Here is a 17,952-nt window from a genome sequence, read left to right on the forward strand (position 1 = left end):
ATATCAATATCTTAAGGGGAAGCTGGGCATGGTGGTACATTCTGCAATCCCAGCATTTGGGAGGCAGAGGCAGAAGGATCATGAGTTCAAGGCCAGCCTGGGCAGCAGGCAAGACCCTGTGTTGAAAAATGAACAATCTTATGGGATGGAGATATAGCTCAGTGGTAGTGTTTACCGAGCAGGTGTGAAACCCTGGTTTGATCCCCAGCAACATACACACATACATATCACATGGGATGCAGCTAAAATCATACTTAAAGGGACGTTCATAGCCTTAAATGCATACATTAGAAGTAGAGAAAATTATCTAAGTTTCTATCCAAAGACAGTAGAAGGAAGAACATATTAAAAACAAACAAATGCCAGGTGCCGATGGCTCACGCCTGTAATCAGCTACTCAGGAGGCAGAGATCAGGAGGATCACGGATCGAAGCCAGCCAGGGCAAATAGTTCCTGAAACTCTATCTCAAAAAAAATCCAACACAAAAAAGGGCTGGTGGAGTGACTCAAGGTGTAGGCCCTGAGTTCAAGCCCTAGTACCACAAAACAAAAAACAAAAAACCTTCCCCGGAGGCTGAGAAGAAGACAAGCTGCCCCTACCACCACTCCTATCCATCGTCATACTGGAGGTCTTAGAGTGCAATAAAGTAGGAAAAAAAGTAATAAGAGGGTTGGAAAGAAACCAGTGAAACTTCCATGACTCAGGGATGACATGACCTGGCTCATGGAAAGTCTGAAGGAATTTACAGAGAAACTATCAGAATTGAAGAGTGAATTCAGCAAGATCACACTCCATAATGTTAACATAAAAAAATCCATCAAATTTCTACACACCAGAACTAGACAATTAAACACGGAGGACACCTGTACCTAAAACCTCTTCAACAGGACTGATGAGCTGATGGGGACAAAGTCCCCTCGAGTGCTGGGCACACAGAAGTACACAGCAAATGGCTCCTGACGCCATCCTCATTGTTAGTGTCACTCCTCTCTGCCCAGGAACAATTCCAGCTGGCAGAGTCCTGTCTCAAGGGCTTAGCAAAGCCCTGTGACCTCCCACATCCCCCAGTCATTATGGGATCCTGCAGGCAACACTCTGGAGAAGTCGGCCTGGGCTTCAGAGAATGCTACACCGAGGCGAGAAAGACAAGCTGGGCAAAAGTGAGTCTCTTTCATTAAAAATCATCTCATAGAAGGGTGATGTACTCATGTGGGAAAACGTTCATGAGCTATTGTAACAGGAGAAAGTCGTGGCTGGGGCTGTGGCTCAACTGGTAGAGCACCTGCCTAGCAAATTCGAGAACTTAAGTTCAAACCCCAGAACCACCAAAAAAATAGCTGTGCAGCTCCAAGTTTTAAAATAAAGTGTGGGGGCTGGGGTACAGCTGATTGGTACAGCGCTTACCCAGCATGAGCAAGGCCCTGGGTTCAATCCTCAGCACCAAGAACAAAAAGTGGGAGCGTGTATGGGTCTCTTTCTAGATGTTGATAGGGACAAGGCTGGAAGGTATAGAAGTCAAGGTCACTAGTATTTATCCTGGAAGAAGGTAGGATAAAGATGCCGGTTATTTGATTCTTATATATTTTTTCCTACATATGTATATGCATGTATTTACGTGTTTGGAGAGAGGGAGAGAGAGAGAAAGAGAGAAAAAGAGGAAGAGAGAAAGAGAGAGAGAGAGAGGTTTTCATCTGTCATATGACACCAGAATCCCTCACAGGGAGGTGTGGGGAGAGAAGAGTGAATTTGGGGAAGTTGGGCTGGGTACACTGCAGCAGCTGGTAGGAAGTCCCTGGGGAAGAGAGGATGAAGGCCCTTTGAGAACTGTTGTGTTCTCCTCAGAGCTATCAACGCTACTCCCATGGGGACATTCTCTTGGGTTCACCACTACCCACCGCATCCTCTGAACGTGCTCTGTGAGGGGCTTTGTGGCATTGGAGGAAGTACCAGAATTTCACAGGTGGGGACAGGCACAGTGGCACCCAGGCCACTGAGATCCTGCACCTGGGGACCCCGCGGGAGCCCTGCAGAACCTTGCAGCTCCCAGGTGTGGACTAGGGAGCCCAGTCTGATGTCTCTGGATCTCACGGGACTGAGACTCTGGCTGGCCCTGACTGGATGGCATTGATCCTTCACTTTCTCTGCAGTGAACTTATGTCACTCGTGGAATGAAAGCAACACGACTGGAACGTTCCAGTTGCCTCCTCGGCTGCAACCACCAGCTAGAGGGGCCGAATGCTGCCCAGGTGGACAGTTACCCATGTCATTATGAAGACTGTGGCAGAAAATATTTGTGACACAACAGAATGTGGAACAAACAGTGTCTCTACTGTGATCGGAAGGATATAAAATCTGTGGAAGGGAAGGAAGAGAGTAAACTGAAAATCACTGGAGTGGGTGTGGCTCAAGAGGTAAAGCCAAGTGTGAGGCCCTGAGTTCAAGCCCCAGTACCGAAAAAAGAAAATCCATGTACCAAGGGTGTGGGATGGCGCTTGACCTTTCCCTCTTTTTGTGCTTTTTTATTGTTGTGGCTGTGATGCTGTTTGTGCAATAAAAACAGGAGGAAGCTGGTGAGCTGGTGGACGTCTTCTGGTCATTTGAAGGAAGTTTCGTCATTTCTCAGCCATTCTTGCCCTAGCTACCCCTTGTTAGAGAAGCAGAGGGGCATGGTGAAGTGAAGAGGACAGGACGGCCCCTCGTGCCTCGTGCATACCTACCAGGGGCTCACACATGGCCTCTCCCTTTACCTTTCTAGAAATTTCACAAGGTGGGACTTACTGTACCCTTGTTACAGATGAGGAAGTTGAGACTCAGAGAGGCCTCACAACTGGTACAGACTGAGCCAGGGGTCAGGCTCAGAGTTAGGCGTGAGAGAAGGGGAGGAGCCCAGGCCTTGGCACTCACCGTGTAGACAGATTCTGCGGGAGGCTGTGTGGTTTTGCTGGCAGATCTTGGGTCGGGGCATGTCTTGGTGGGGTGCTTTTCTGGAATCAGCTTCTGCTTCTATGGGGAGCAAGAGTCAGGGCTGTCAGGGCTGGGGACAAGTGGCTTGACTGTCCCTCTCCCCTCAAAAAACCCCGCTAGGGAAAAGGATGGAGGCTTGTCAAGAGGCCACACAAGTTAATCCCTCAACACCTTCCACCCACCCTCTCCAGGGAGATGCATCTGAGACCCACATCAAACCGCTCATGTGCCTGAAGCCAAAGGAAATGAAACGACCTACATGAGGCACTGTCACACCGAGCACCTGGTTCTGCAGTGGCAGGGCCCCCACCCTGGAGTTGAAGCTGCCAGTGGTCCCTGACTGGGTGCCAGCCACCCTGTTCCTACCTGGCTCTGGCCTACAGTAAACCATGTCCCTCTGGGGCATCAATGTCTTCAGCAATCATAACGCTTGTCTGAAAGACTGTTATAAGTATTCAAGGAGGGAGCAGGGGATACAGGTGTCTGGCACTTGGTGGCACATAAGAGGCCTCCGTCAGCCACCCCACACTTTTCAAGCACTTCTGTTAGTCAGGCTGTGTGAAGAGGGGACAGTGTGTCTGTCCTCCAGGACTTTATTTAGATCCAGCAGAAAGATGGAAGATGAACTAGGAGTTTTACCAAAACACAGTGTAGCACTGACCACAGATGCAGAGCTTCTGGCACAGGGGGAGGAAGCCAGTGCCTGGCCATAGGAAAGCTGTGTCATAGGTGAAGTCAGAAGACTGAGTGCGTTTTGCAGAAAGGGAAGGAGAGAGTTCCAGGGAGAGGGAACAGCACACACAGGCCTGGAGGCCTGGAGGAAGCTGAAGAAGGCCAGCAAGGCTGAGGGGTGAGCCAGCCCCGGGTGATCAGGGTGGCTGTGTGGACAGTGTGGGCACAGGACAGCAGGAAGCTTCGAGCGATTCAGGTTGGGTGGGGGTGTGTCTGCCCCATGGCATGGCTTTGGAAAGCTCCCACAGGCTGCTGCAGAGGCATGTGGAAGTGAATGAAGGTCAGGAGGCTGGGCAGGGTTGCTGGGAAGGTGCAGGGCTGGGGTGACAGTCAGAGGCACAGAGGGAGGCGGTACGGACGCCCTCCTCATTCCAGGCACCACACTGCCAACAGTGGAACAACACAGCCTCATCTCGGGGCAGGAGCTAATTAAAAACCCTGGCCGCCTGCCAACCCCCAGCCCATTTACTCTGGGATTAGCTCTTGAGAGCTACTTAACTCACAGGCAGAAGCCACGCCACCCTCAGTCACAGCATCATTACAGCTCTGAACATGGAGCCAGGGGGCTGTGCTCATTGCTTGCGCTTCTCAACAGTCCATCCTCATGTCATCTCTATTCTGCACATGAGGAAATGAAGGCTCAGGGAGGACAGGGGACTTTGAGAGGCCACACAGACAAGGGCAGGATTTGAACCCAGGTCTCTGTTTCACCAAAATGCCAACCTGACAGTACCTGGAGTTTTCACTCCTCTGTTTTTGAGAATGTGTAGATCTCATAAAGTTAGACAGATGCTGGCATCTGTGTGTACTTTACAGCTTACAAAGACCCCTTGGATTTAATTTTCCTGCCAGCCTGAGGGCATGCCCATTTAATGAGGGGAGAAACTGAGGCTTGTCCAGCTAGCAAATGGCTACTCTTGGAACAAACTCAGATGCCTGGTCCTCAGATTCAGCACTGCCTCCCCTGAACCAATTGCTCCTGGATATACTGTCACAGTCAGAGGCCAGGCCACTCAGAATATCTCAGCATCCCCTCGTGTCAACATGGCTGAAGTCCTTGTGCCATTCCAAGGCTGTAAGACATGAGCTTATGGACAGTGACTGTCCTTGGGGCCACCTGAATCAGCTCTTTGGATCCACTGAGGCAGGAAACCATGGGCCCTGGCATCAGGCACCTATAGGCCGCCATACCAGCCATCCTACATGCTGAGGCTGCCTGGACATGAGGACCCTGTAGTATGGTCTCCTGGCACTCTCCTTGAGATGAATGGGGTCACCACTGACACTTCAAAGAGGCAAGTGCTGCTGCAGGTCACAGGAAGGAGCCCAGGTTTGCAGGGGGCTGCAGACGTATCATGAATGTGCAAACAATACACTGTCTGCTAGGAAGGTTGGAGAAGGGGAAGAGATGATGACCAGGGCAAAGCCATGAAAGGCCAAAAAGATGCTATGGCATCTTTACCCTGGTGGCAGGGAAGTGGTCAGATTTGTACTTTAGAAGGTTCCCTCTGTGGCCACAGATTGGGGGGTGGATTGAAGGTTGGGGGCAGTTGGGTCATCAGGAGAAGACCCTTCCACTGGGGACTGAGGAGCCCTGGGCTGGGGCAGAGCCCTTGTGGAGCAAAGAGGGAGCTCCCTTGAAAGCTCAGATGGGTGCCACTGACTGACACCTCCTTTTGTTCTTAATATGTCATGACTGTTGACCAGGTGATTTTCCGAGCAGACTGTGAGGTTTTAATCTGTAGTGCTCCCTCTGGGTTCCTAGCCTCCAGGACAGGGCCTAGTGCATAGTAGGTGCTCAGTTAATATCTGCTTAAGGGAAGACTATGCACATTTAATAAAATGAAAATGAGACTATGACAGGCCTCTGCAGATTATAAGCCCTCCGGCAATCATGTACAGAGGGCCTACTATGCCCAGGCGCTGAGCTAGAAGCCGGGCTGCTATAGGGAACAGGCAGGGAAGGCATGGAACAAGAAACCACAGGGCTGAGAGACGAGGGTGAGGGGAACCCAGTGGGGAAGCCCCTGTCTCTGGGAAGGCGCCATCCACATGGTGAGCAGGAGTCGGCCAGGTGAAAAGCCGGCACAAACTGCCTCACTATCTGTACTCCTGCTTGAGCTTGCTGTGTGTCCAGGGGCAAGGCACAACCTCTCTGAGCTTCACTTTCAAGAGCTGTGAGATGGGAAGAAACCCCACAGAGCTATGGAGGGGAACAAGTGAGGATGTGTCTGGGAGGAGTCTGGGTACATGGTGGCTCTGAGGCTCTTCTTTCTTTCCAGGTTGCTGAGATCAGGAAAATCTGGGAAGGGGGCCCTATCTGGGGAGCTGGAAATGGTAAACATGAGGGCCTGCTTCTTCCCTTGAGTCCTCAGGGGGACTCACCACCTGAAAAGGCCTGCAGAGCTCTGGGGTCTTCCAATAGATCAGGAGCCTGGAGTGCAGGGGAGGGAGGACCCGGGGAGGGTTCTCAGGCCCTGGTGAGGGATCCCCAAGGAATACCTGTTCTAGGAGTGATGTGCCCTCCCCAGAGCCCAGGATGCCCTCTGGGCAGTGGCAGCCCTTGTACCCTAGAGGCCTCCCCAGGCCCATGGTGTGAGTGGTGGGGCCATGTCACTGTGTGTTCAACCTGTACCTTCTTCCAGAGCAGCAGAGCTGTGATCAGGATGCTAAGTGCAGTCAGGAGGCCAGTGAAGCCAAAAAGCAGTGCCTTCTGGGAGCTGGGTGGGGGCTGTTGGTACCCCATGTCTGGAAGAAGGGCAGGGGACAGAGGGTTAGTCCCCCACAAAAGCCAGGGCCTACCAGCCCACCAGTACAAGACCCCAAAGCCCTATGTTCCCCTCCCCCAGGGCCCCATTTCCAACCCCCCCAACCTCCCTCAGCTCCTCATTCTTATACTCTTTGCTAAATCTTCTGTTTATGCCAACTGCCTTGATTCTGTTTACGGACAAGGATGACACATTTGTTCCTTGAGTACCACTGCCTCAGTGAGCTGGCTCTACTGAGGGCCACCTATGGGACCCTGGATGAATTGTGTCATCTTTTGGGGCCTCTCCTTTCCCCTATTCAAAATGGTAGTAATATGGGTAGATGTGTTAAGGGTTAAAGGAGACAGGTTTGTACTGGGACCTACAGGGATGCACCAGGAGTAGGCGAGGCACAGCCCTCGCCTCTCCTGACCCTATCGTCCATCCACCCATTGTTCGCTCCCTCCTGTCTGGCTGGCAGAAATTCAGGGAGTGCCACAACTGGCCAGGCACATCAGTGTTATTTTTCAAACCTCTCCTATTGCTAGATAGCAGGCAGCCCTTATGCGCAGGCTCTCACTCTCCTCTCCAAAGTCCTCTACAAGCCTAAGGTCACATCTGGGCAAGCAGCAGGACAGGGACTCAAACCCAGGTCTGTGGGACTCCAAAGCCCTTCGCCCCTTCCCATAGGAATTCCAGAGGTCAGAGAATCAAGGCTTTGGCAATGGGCTTGTGCTAAGCTTGTAGGATCTCACATCTTTAAGAAGGTGATGTTAGCTAGGAATTGGTTTCAGGGAAGAGATATGTGAGCCAAGTCTTTACATATAGCCAAGTCTTCCATGAGTACATACCTGCACACATCTGATTCTGCCGAGGCCCAACCCCCTCTCCCCCATTGTACTGATGGGACACCAAGCCCTAGGGACTGAGTGACCTCTGTCACCTGCCAGGGGTGGTTAAAGGCAGATCCACATCCCAGGCCCCTGCTCTTTGCTCACAAAGGTGGTGCAAAGCCCCCTTCAGGGCAGGGGCTCCCCAAGGATGCTCTGTTTGGCTTTGCCAAGGCTGGAAGACAAGGCAAAGGGCTCTCCACTTCGGACCTGTGCCCCAAACTCTGTTGGTTGACCTCCGTGGAACCTTCACCCCGAGAGGAACCAAGAGGTCTCACCTCTAACCAGGATGAAGGTTCCATTGCCCTGTACCATGGAGCCTGGCCAGTGAACACAGCAGTAGTAGGTGCCTGTGGCTGATGAGTCCGGCAGCCTGGGCATGATCTGGCAATCCAAGATGAAGGTCTGGTTCTCTGTGCCCTGGCTGGGTCGGCAGTTGGTCTTCTCCTCTGAGCTTTTCTGACCATGGAGATCCACGTGAAAGTAAGTGACAGTGAAGTCCTTGAATTGTGGGGTGTACTGGTAGGTGATTCTGCAGCTGAAGGAGATGGCTGTGTTGGCCAGGGAGACCACAATGGGGAGGCCAGTGTGGATCACTGACTGCCCTCCTGTGGGAGAAGCAATGAGAGTGACAGGTCACTTGAGACTCCTCACTCACCTGTTTCCCCATGAGGACTAAGACTCACACCTCCCATGCACGCACCGTGCACAGGAGTTGTGCCAAGCACTTTATACACATCATCTCCACCTCTCCTGATCTACCCTGAGGCAAGCCAAGGGCTCTGTTTTATAGAGGAAGAATCTGAGGGCCAGGGAGGTCAAGCCACTAGCTCCTGATCCTTTAGCAAGTGGAGAGTAGAGCTGTGACGCCACCCAAGGCTGGGGACACCAGAGCTCATGCTCTCAACCCATCTCCTTCCCACAGGCCAAGAAACCTCACTTGGTAAAAGCACAAGTCTAAGAAGAGCAAAAGCTGGGGAAGAATTCGAAGCAAAGAAGGAGGCAGGAAGCCAGGTGTAGTGACTCATGCCTATAATCCTAGCTACCGGGGAGGCAGAAATCAGGGGGATTGCAGTTGGAGACCAGCTCAGGCAAAAAGTTCATGAGACCCCATCTCAACAAATAGCTGGGTGTGGTAATGAGCACTTACCATCCTAGCTGTGCAGGAAGCATAAACAGAAGGATTGCAGTCCAACCCAGGCATAAAAGCACAACCCTATTAGAAAAATATCTAAAGCAAAAGGGCTGAGGACATGACTCCAGTGGTAAGTACACCTGCTGAGCAGGTGCAAGGCCCTGAGTTCAAACTCTAGTCCAGCCAACCTCCTACCCCCCCCCAAAAAAAATAGAAGGCGTGAAAACAAACTAAAGAAACCAAGCACCTGCCGTGGGTGGAGAGCCACGTCCCAGGGCCAGAGGAGGAGGCCGGGCAGCCAGCAGCTGGAGACAGACCTCTCCTGAACGGAGCTTGGGGAGGATTTGTCAAGTCTCCACGCAGCCTAACAAGCAAGGCCCCTGCGAGCAGTTCTCAGCACACAGAAGTGCGCACAGGTGGCCACTCAGCTGCAAGACCAGTTCCATGACAACTGCCCATCTCTGCCTCCCATTCATCAGAAGCACCTTGGAAAACAGTTTGAAAACCCCCAAAGCAGCAGCGCAGCCAGGCTGAGCCTCTAACCCCCCTGCAGGCTTCTGAGATGCTGCTTAGATTTGGGCCAGGGTGGTCAGCCACCATCCCCTACTTCAGTGGCCCCTCGGCTCCAATATTCCCTTCCTCCCAGGCCCTTCCCTCTCCAGCAGCTCAACGGCAGACAGTTTTAAATTGAGGTCGGCAGCAAGCAGCCAAGAACACGCAGGCCGGCTTGTTAATCGGGAGAAGATTGCGCGTTTGAAACGCTCAGAGGGAGCCCAGAGATTTATTTTGCTGGGGAAAGAGAGGCAGAGGCCTCCTGCCTGTAGTGTGGGCTGGCGTGAGGCCAGCTGTCTCTTCTCAGGGACAGAGCCTGGGCATGGGAGGGACAGCCAAGGGAGGAAGACTCAGGAGCAGGGGTGGCATGGCCCTTCACGCAGTTAATGCGCTAGGCATGCTGTTATTTTCAGTTTGCTGTTGAGCCACTAAACAGACACCCTCCCCAAAGAACTGGGGGCACTGATGGTGCCAGGGAATCCACTGGCATATCCACTGCCACAGTGGGCAATGTTTTTTTTTGTTGTTTTGTTTTGTTTTTTGTGGGACTAGGGTTTGAACTTAGGGCTTTACTGTACTGAGAGCACAGAGCAGGCGCTCTACTGCTTGAGTCACACCTTTACTCCATTTTGCTCTGGTTATTTTAGAGGTGGGGGGGTCTTACAAACTATTTGCCTAGGTTGGTCTTGAGCTGTGATCCTCCCTGTCTCAGCCTCCCAAGTAGCTAAGATTATAGGAGTGAGCCACTGGTGCCCATCTAGGGACAACTCTTACTTGGGGAATATCCACTGAAATGGCATTTGGGCCCCCTCCAGCATAAGGAGCCCCTGTTCTGGGCTCTCCTCTGGTGGGACTTTGCACTGTCCTTTTCCCTTCCTTCCTTCCTTTTCTTTTTTCTTAGCAGTGCAATGGTTAGAGCTCGTGGCCTCCTGCTTGCTAAGCAGGTGCTCTACCACTTGAGCCACCGCTAGCCCTTTTAGCTTTAGTTTGGTTTTCAAATAGGTTCTCATGCTTTGGCCCAGATCAACCTCAGATTGTGATCCTCCTACTTCCACCTCTCAAGTAGCTGAGATTACATATGTGTACTACTACACCCAACTTGTGTTTCCAGATGGATCTTGCTAACACTTTCCCTGGGCTGGCCTCAAGCAAGTCCTGATCTTGAGTAGCTGGGATTACAGACATATATCACCTGGCCCTTGCACTGTCCTTTCCATCTCTGGACTAAGTTGCAAGATGGTTATGATTTCACAATATCCATATTCTAGTTTTGTCATCAAACAAGAAGACCTAATTCAGAGCAGAGGTTTTGAAAATGTGGCAGGGATGGATAAAGAGTATGGGGGTAGTTCTTGTTACACGATCCCCCAGGGTCCTCAGTGGGATGGGAAGGACAAGAAGCAAGATGGTGGTATAAACTACAAACCACTGAGAGCACCACTCAGGCTGCCTGGCCACCCACCCAGCACACAGGCCTCCCCTAATCTGGGCCTCTACCTGCAGCCTATATCTCCTCACATGGCCAACTCCTGAGGCCCCCAGACTTTGTTCAGAAGACCTTTCTCACGCAGAGGCAACCAGGGCTAATGGAGCCTGGCTCAGCTTGTCTGAGGTTTCCTCATGAAAGACAGAGGTTGGAGCCTGACCAAAGTCACTGGGGACCTCACAGTTCTCTCCTCCTCCCCCGGAGCCCCCTGCTTCTCCTCCAGTGGGTCTAAGAAGTCACTCCAGAACTGGGGGAAGGTGGACTTGCTGTCAGCACCACAAAGCCACCTTCCTGTTTGTTCTGGCAGGAAGACATTCATCCAATTGTCTTGAAAAATTCTCCCATTTGAGGCTTCCTTCTAGAAAATGATAGAATCTGCTAGTGCAATTAAGGTGATCTTTCCCATTTGGTGGAAATCCATAGAAATAGATGTTTGTTGTTCTACAGTCTCCTGGGAATCATTATTTTAAGGTTGGAGGGTTAGGATTATGAAAAGGCAAGGCCTGGCTCTGGTTAGCCATGGCTCATAGGGCTTTGGAGTGAGATCCTTGACCTCCTGACGAAGCCACTGTCTTTGAAAATGGAGAGAGTGGGCAGCCTCGGTAATGCCAGCCAATGGAGTCCTGGAGCCAGAGCCCAGGAGGAAGCGGGACTGCAGGGACAGCCAAGGTGTCCTGACGATGAAACCATCATTTCCACTATTGCCCTTTGCTGGGTATCAGCTTTGTGCTGGGCCACAAAGCTGCCCAGCTCCTACCCTCTCTCGTGTACCCCTTTCGGGGTATGTGCTATGGGGGTCCAGCCTCCCTCCCTGGCCCGAGCTGGCTGCTCCCAGTTAAGATCTAGCACTGGGACAGGTTTATAGCAATTCCCCAGTCGTGAATTCTTTTCCTCTATGACTTGTTCCCACAAGTGTAGAAGTGGTCCCAGGGCTTCTACAAGTGTAGAAGTGGACCCCATCCTGGGCTTGAAGGGGCCTTTCTGCCCTGGCAGCATCTGCAGTATGACAGGGATGATGTGAGCAGAGGAGCCTGGGACAAAGGAGACACTAAGTCTGTCTGAGAAGGTGAGGGAGAGGCATTTTGGTGACCTGGGTGTCCAGAGGGCATCTGTGACCTAGAATCAGGAGCACATGGACAGAATAGAAAGACATGCATAGGAAACTTGCCCTATGTGACACAGGCCCCATGTCAAGTAAACACTCTGATCATCTTCTGAGCTATTGTGACCCCAATCCACAGACAAAAAGCCAGAGGAACTTGGAGGCCTAAAGCCGCAGGGTTCGTGAGTGGGGAGGCGGCCTTGAGCCCAGAGTAATCCAATCGTGTGAGGGAGGCTACAGAGAAAAGGGCAAGGAGATGCAGGGATGGGAGTTTCATGGCAGCACCAGGCACAGTAGCCATCAGATGCTCAAGATAGGTTTGTAGGCCTTGGCAGAAGTCACAAATCTGCACAGTCTGGTCACTGACAAGTGGCTACATGGCTCCAAGATCACAAGGAGACTTTGGCTCATGGATCTTTGTCCCTTGTTCTGGCAAAGGCAGTGTGACGCCACAGGACAATGTGGCTGGGCATCTTTTGAGGTTCTACTCATGCAGCTAGCTGCCTACAGGGACAAAATCCTGTAGGATAGGGGAAAGTCAGCCTGAGGGCTGATGAGGGAGTGAGGGCCATGGGGACCTAAATGACATACCCAGGGGGTTGAGCAGCCATGAAAGTACACAGTGGAGACCACTTCAAACACCACAAGCTCCCAGAGCACAGGGCCCTGGTCCCCAGCACCTGGTAAGGCAGGTAGCTTCTGTTCCCACATTGCCTTCCCTGCCTCCACCCCAGGAGGTGGAAAGGCCCCTCCCTCTCTCACACAGCCAGCATGAGGAATGGCCTTAGTCATCATCAAGGGCAGAGTTCTGGCTCTTATAGGGGTAGAGATTTGAGGAAGCAGTGACCTTAAGTGAATTGCTCAGAAGACTGTGATCTGGTCAGTGACCGGAGCTGCTGAGCAGTGCCAGGGGAAATCTCCCCACGCTGAGGGTTCAGAGGGCCCTGGGGCAACTCAAGCCGCTTGTTGATCATTCTCCAGGCCCTGCAAGTTCCCAGGCAGGCTAGGCTGGCCGGCCTGGCACAGAAAGGAGACCCAAGGGGCATCTAGTGTCTTCTTGGGGGGAAACGGATTCCATGCCTTCAGTTTAGAGAGCTCAGGAGGATTGCAGGGTACAGGGCCTGGAGGGGACTCAGGGTAGAGTGGGGCAGTGGGCAAAGAGGAGAGGAAGTGAAGACAGCTAGTTTCCCACCTAGCCTTTGCTGGGCCACCCTTTGGGCTGCTTCTTCCAGCCCAGGTAGGAAAAGGGAAGGGAAGGCAGGAGAGTTGAAGGTCAAGTCCAGGGAGAGCAGTTCTGGATGGGAGCCAGGAGCCTGTGCAAAGGTGGATGGGATGGCGCAGAGCAAAAGGGAGAGGGCACCCCATGGGTGAAAGCCTTGGGGGCGACACCGGGGAAAGGAGGGGAGTGAGGCCAGCCAGAGATAGGAAGGGCCCAAACTCCCTGGAGCCACTGCCTGACCCAGCTCTGAGGAGCTTAAACCTCCCTTGTCCTGCCCTCCCTTGTCATGCCCCAATCGCCTCACAACTGTAAATACAGACCTCCACCTGGGCGGCCCAGGTCACTGCTAAGCTGCCCATCCCTACTCTGTGAGGGGTTTCAGAGATGCTATGCTTCCTATCCCTCAGAGCTCTGCATTGCCAGGCACTGCAGGGCAGCCTGGGGCTTAACCAGAAGTGAGGGTGGGGCAGGAGGTGTGAGAAAAGCCCAGGCGCTATGGGCAGCAGCCCAGATTTGAATCCTGGCTCTGCCGCTTCAAAGCTGTGCAATCTTGGGCAAGAAGCTTTACTTCAGTGTCTCCCCTGCAACACTGGGAGAGGAATATGATTATGGTGGGATTAAATGGGACCAAGAACTCAGTGTGCCTGGCATAAGGCCAGGCTGTCTCTCCCTGGGAGACAAGAAAAAGGCTGGGTAGATAGAATCCCAGCCCAGCCTGCCTAAGTGATGTGAGCAGCTCCAAGGACCTGCTCCTGGCCCAAGTCTGTCTACCACCTTGAGCCCACGCCCTGACTGGACACTGGAGTAGGTGCCACACTACACTGCAGTGACAATTCCTGGCCTGGAAGTCCCAAGCTAATGCCTGGTGTGTGCAGGGGCTCGGAATCAGAAGAGCCCTCCCTCTCGCTACAGTGTCCTGCTCCTTCCCCATCCTGTGTGTTCTGCCCTTGTTCATCAGGGAAATACTTTGCCACCAAGATCAAGCACCTGATTCCTTCCTCTTCCCTTTCTCCATATGAATCTGTGACCACTTGAACTGCTGTCCAAGAGCTGGGTGGAGGCAGTGCCTCTCCTTCCCCCCGCTGCCTGAGCCCTTGGGCCCTCATGGACTCCCTGATGGGCAAAGATTCACCATCAGGGACCCAGCTGTGGGTGCCAGACCTGCAGCTTTTCTCTGGGTCACCAGCATCAGACTCCGACCTCCCCAACCCCATCACAATCCCCTTCTTCCTCTTTCAGACTCCATCCAGCCTCTTTCAGACCAGCCAGGACTGCTTCTCTATCCTCTGCACTGGCCCCAGAGACCCAAGGACTCGGACTCGTCTTGCTCCTGCCCTGCCTGAACCCACAGGGGCTTCCCCACTGCAGGAGGCCCAGGAAGGAGTCTGAATTCAATTTACAGGGTCAAGACAAGCAATTAAAAAAATAGAACACGGAGCATTTTATGTGTAGTAAGGACAGTGTTTGTTATATTCATACAAGTGGGTTCAGATAGGGTCACCTAAAACATACAGCTCTCAACTTTAGGCAACTGTTTAAAAAGTTGGGAGTCTCAGGCCTGGAAGATCCAGTCCATGCCTCCCAGGCCCTGCAAAGCCCAGCTCAGCTACCCTCAAGGTTCGTTTGCTCTTGCTATTCCTACTTCTTGGAATGTTCTCGCTCTTCCCTTCCCCTCCCTGGGCTGTGGGGTCACTCAATCTGTCTCTACATCTCATTTACCTCCTGCCTGAGGCACTCCTGAGTCCCTGGCTCCCTAACAGCATACACCATCTGGCATCATTGGTAAGTTACATGATGAAAAGCCTATGGACACAGTCCCCTTCCACAGATGAGGAAACTGAGGTTGAGGAAAGAGACAAGATTTATTCAAGTAGCACAGCTAGTAAGTGGTAGAGCTGAGATTTTACTCAGGGTCCCTCTGCATTCTGAACCCCATACTCTATTCTGTGCTTTGGTTTTTAAATATCAAAACAAGCAAAAGAAAAACCAAGGAAATGGACTCTTTCAAAGGGAGTTAAAAGTCAAAGGGAGAAATTTCCCTAGATGTGGATCACTTAGTAATAAGCAGGCATGGCTGGCACTCAGGATCTGGGGACAGCAATACTCAGAACTGAGGATAGGGAGCTGCCACAGTCACCCCGCTCATGAGTCGTCTGTGGCTCCCTGTACAGAAGTGGTCCCATGAACCCTCTACAGACTGGGGCAGGGACAAGGTCAGCCAAGTGTCTGCAGAGGCAGATAGCACACTCCCTCTCCTCTGCACAAGTGAATAAACTTGGCAGCCAACTACTGAAAATGCTGCAATGAGCACTAGAACTTTCCCTCACCCCCAGCCCCACATTCCCCCCATCTTCCCCTTCCTCCCTCTCCAGCGACCTGGCCTCCTCACAAGCTCCTCAAATCCACCCACTCTGAGCCTTAGCCAGCTCCCCCTCTGCCTGCAACTCAATCCCTTCTATGGCACAGAGCAAGGGCGCGAGGGCCCAGATGTGCTGATCAAAGGTATCCGTCCCGACTTAGGTCGATTTTAAAGGAAAACACTTTGATTCCCTTGCTCCAGAAGAAAGCTGTTCCCACGGTCTTTATTTGAGACCCAGCGTTTGCACTCTGATTTCATTCTGGTGTGTCTCAGAGCTGTGCCTGTTTACAGGTCCTTCTGAAGGGCTCCTGGGAAGACACAGCCCCGGACCACTTGTTTACCCTGGAGCCCCAGCTGTGGGCCTGGGCATGAATCCCAGGATGCCTCAAAAAACATGGGCAGGCCATTCAGGACACAGGCATCACCAAGTGGCTGGTGAGGTGGTGCATGCGGCAGGTGCTGAAAGGCCATCTTTGAACAGCATGTGTCTTACAGAGCTGTTAGCATCAACACCCTCCGAATGGCACTCTCAGACTAGCTGTCGCATCTCTGGACACATCTGAATTGCAAAGATGCATACAGATGTGCCTGGCTTGGGGCATTTCCATAGCCTGTCATGTCCTGTTCTCATGCCTCTAGACCCCAGAACCAAGGTATGTGGTGGCCATGTGGGGACACAAACCATGTCCAGAATGTCAAAGAGTCCCAAGTGTTAATGGGGTTTCTAGAGCAGTGACCTCCCTTTAAGCCTAGTTGAAAGGCTTTAACTGTGTGCTCTCTGAGAGACGGCCTGGGTTAGGAGGGGACTCGGCTTCTCCCTTCATGTCTACCTCTACTCTCCAAGGGGGTGTTTGGGTGGGTAAAGGGAATGGGGGCCCTGCTTCTTGTCTCTGAGTGGAACTGGGAGAAATAGTGAGGGGAACAGACCCTTGGGTGCCTCCTTCAGCAGAAAGGGAATGCCCACCCAAAGTACCCCTAGGAAAGGGGCCAACTAAAGAATGGAAAATGATGGAATAAAAGGAAACCCCTGGGGATGTAGAAACCCAGAGGAGGGGACCCCCCCCCCTCACACACCCAGCCTGGGAGGAGGCAGGGGCTTCCTGGGGAAGGGACCCTTGGACTGATTCATTGTTTGTTTTTTGAATTGTCATTCTTCAGGTTCCCCTTCCCCTCCCCACTTCTCAATAAAAGTGAAACTGGCTCACTGCAGAAATTCTGGAAACCACAGGGAAGGATCAAGAAGAAAGGCAGACTTGTCTGCAGTTCACCACCCTGACAGAGCAGCTGCGAACATTTTGATGTCTTTCTTTCCCATCTCTTTACCCAGCTGAACTTTGAAGGAAGAAAAGAGTAGGAGGCAGCCAGGTGGGAAAGGGGTGTGGAGGGGGGTTTCAGCACAAGAAAGCTCTTGGGTGAAGCTTCTAGAAGTCTTGACACAGGGCGTTGAGTTGGGGTGGAGTTGAGAGAAAGGGTTTTTGGCTGGGAGTGGGCAGGGCAATGAGGTGCCTGAGAGGCAGTGGGTGGGGGTGAGGGAGTGTTGCAGACCAGACACAGACTCTGACTTTTAAATTGGGAAGTGACATGACAGCATTTGCATTTTAGAAAGAGGACCAGAGAAATACTACAGAGTTCCAATCAGTCTTCCTCACTGCCTGACCCTCCCAGCATCAGAGGTTCATCTGGGCTTTTCCCCTCCTCCCTCCAGCCTCCTGAAATATATGCACTTGTGGCCACCAACACCTCTCCCGTTCTGTGGACAACTGTGCCAAATCCCTTTCATCCTCACAGCTCAATCTTGGCCTCCTCCCAAATTCTGCGCCCTCAGGCATAAACTCCCAATTGCCTCACTCCTACTTCACCCTCCTCCTCACTGCAGGCTCTTCTGCCACCTAGGAGGTCAGCAAGGACCCTGGTAGGAAGCTGTGGCTCCTGCTGTTTCTGGCTTTGACCCTTGACCCTACAGGCCCTCTCTCCTTGACCTTCCCTCCCTTTGGCTCCCCAGCCTGCCTCTGCTCTCTTTGCCTTCTCTGACTTTACTAAGCTCACCTTGTGAGTTGGGTCTGGACCCCTGGCTCTGCCTACAGTGTCACCTGTGCCAGGTGGGCTTAGTCTCGTCCATGGGTCTGAAAACTGCAGATGGACACACTCGTGTGTGTTGGGGGGAATCTGATCTTTCAGGAGTTGGGTGCAGGGGCAGAAAGGATACCACAGAGAAGGTAGTCCATGAGTGTGACCGTGATAGACAGCTTAGATGTCACCAGGTGGATGTCAGAAGGAGAGAGAACACCTTCTAGACCAAGGTAGCAGCAGGAACAAAAAAGGCTGGGGGCAGGGAAGTGGGTATGGCCATGGGGGTGGGAGCTCCAAAGGAAAGGGCAGCCCAGGTGCAGAGGAGAGGTTCTAAATGCACTCAGCGAGGGCCAGCTGCAGCAGGGAGGCCATCTGTGCACGTGCATGTGTGCGTGTGTGAGTGTGCACACGTACAAATGTGGCTGTGCTCTATGGACGCATAGTCTCCTGGTTCCCCAGCTGCCTGGAACAAGGTCCAAGAAGGGCACTTGCTGAGGCAAAGGGCTTGCATGTTTTAAATTTGGTGCATTGCCAAGCAGCCTTCAGGAAAGTGACCCTTTTACTAAGATGAGACCTCACCTAGATTTACCAGGAGCAGGGGGAGGACAAGGCCTGTGTCCAGGCCCATGTTGACCTAGCACCCCATGTCCACTGTCATTCAAAGATCCAGGGGACTTTGTACTCTGCCAATGCCA

General features: G+C 52.5%; 1 protein-coding gene across 1 annotated transcript in view; it reads right to left on the bottom strand.

The window, feature by feature from the left end:
• Positions 1–17,952, bottom strand: part of Nfam1 (NFAT activating protein with ITAM motif 1) — a 30,602-nt gene that overhangs the window by 7,680 nt on the left and 4,970 nt on the right. Inside the window, exons 2-4 of the mRNA XM_020168196.2 lie at positions 7,613–7,942; positions 6,333–6,445; positions 2,906–3,004 (exon numbers count right to left, since the gene is read on the bottom strand). Of these exons, the coding sequence (XP_020023785.2) occupies positions 2,906–3,004; positions 6,333–6,445; positions 7,613–7,942 (542 nt within the window). The remainder of the gene's footprint in view (positions 1–2,905; positions 3,005–6,332; positions 6,446–7,612; positions 7,943–17,952) is intronic.

This window comes from Castor canadensis, chromosome 8 (genome assembly GCF_047511655.1).
Source record: "Castor canadensis chromosome 8, mCasCan1.hap1v2, whole genome shotgun sequence".
Classification (NCBI taxonomy): Eukaryota; Metazoa; Chordata; class Mammalia; order Rodentia; family Castoridae; genus Castor; species Castor canadensis.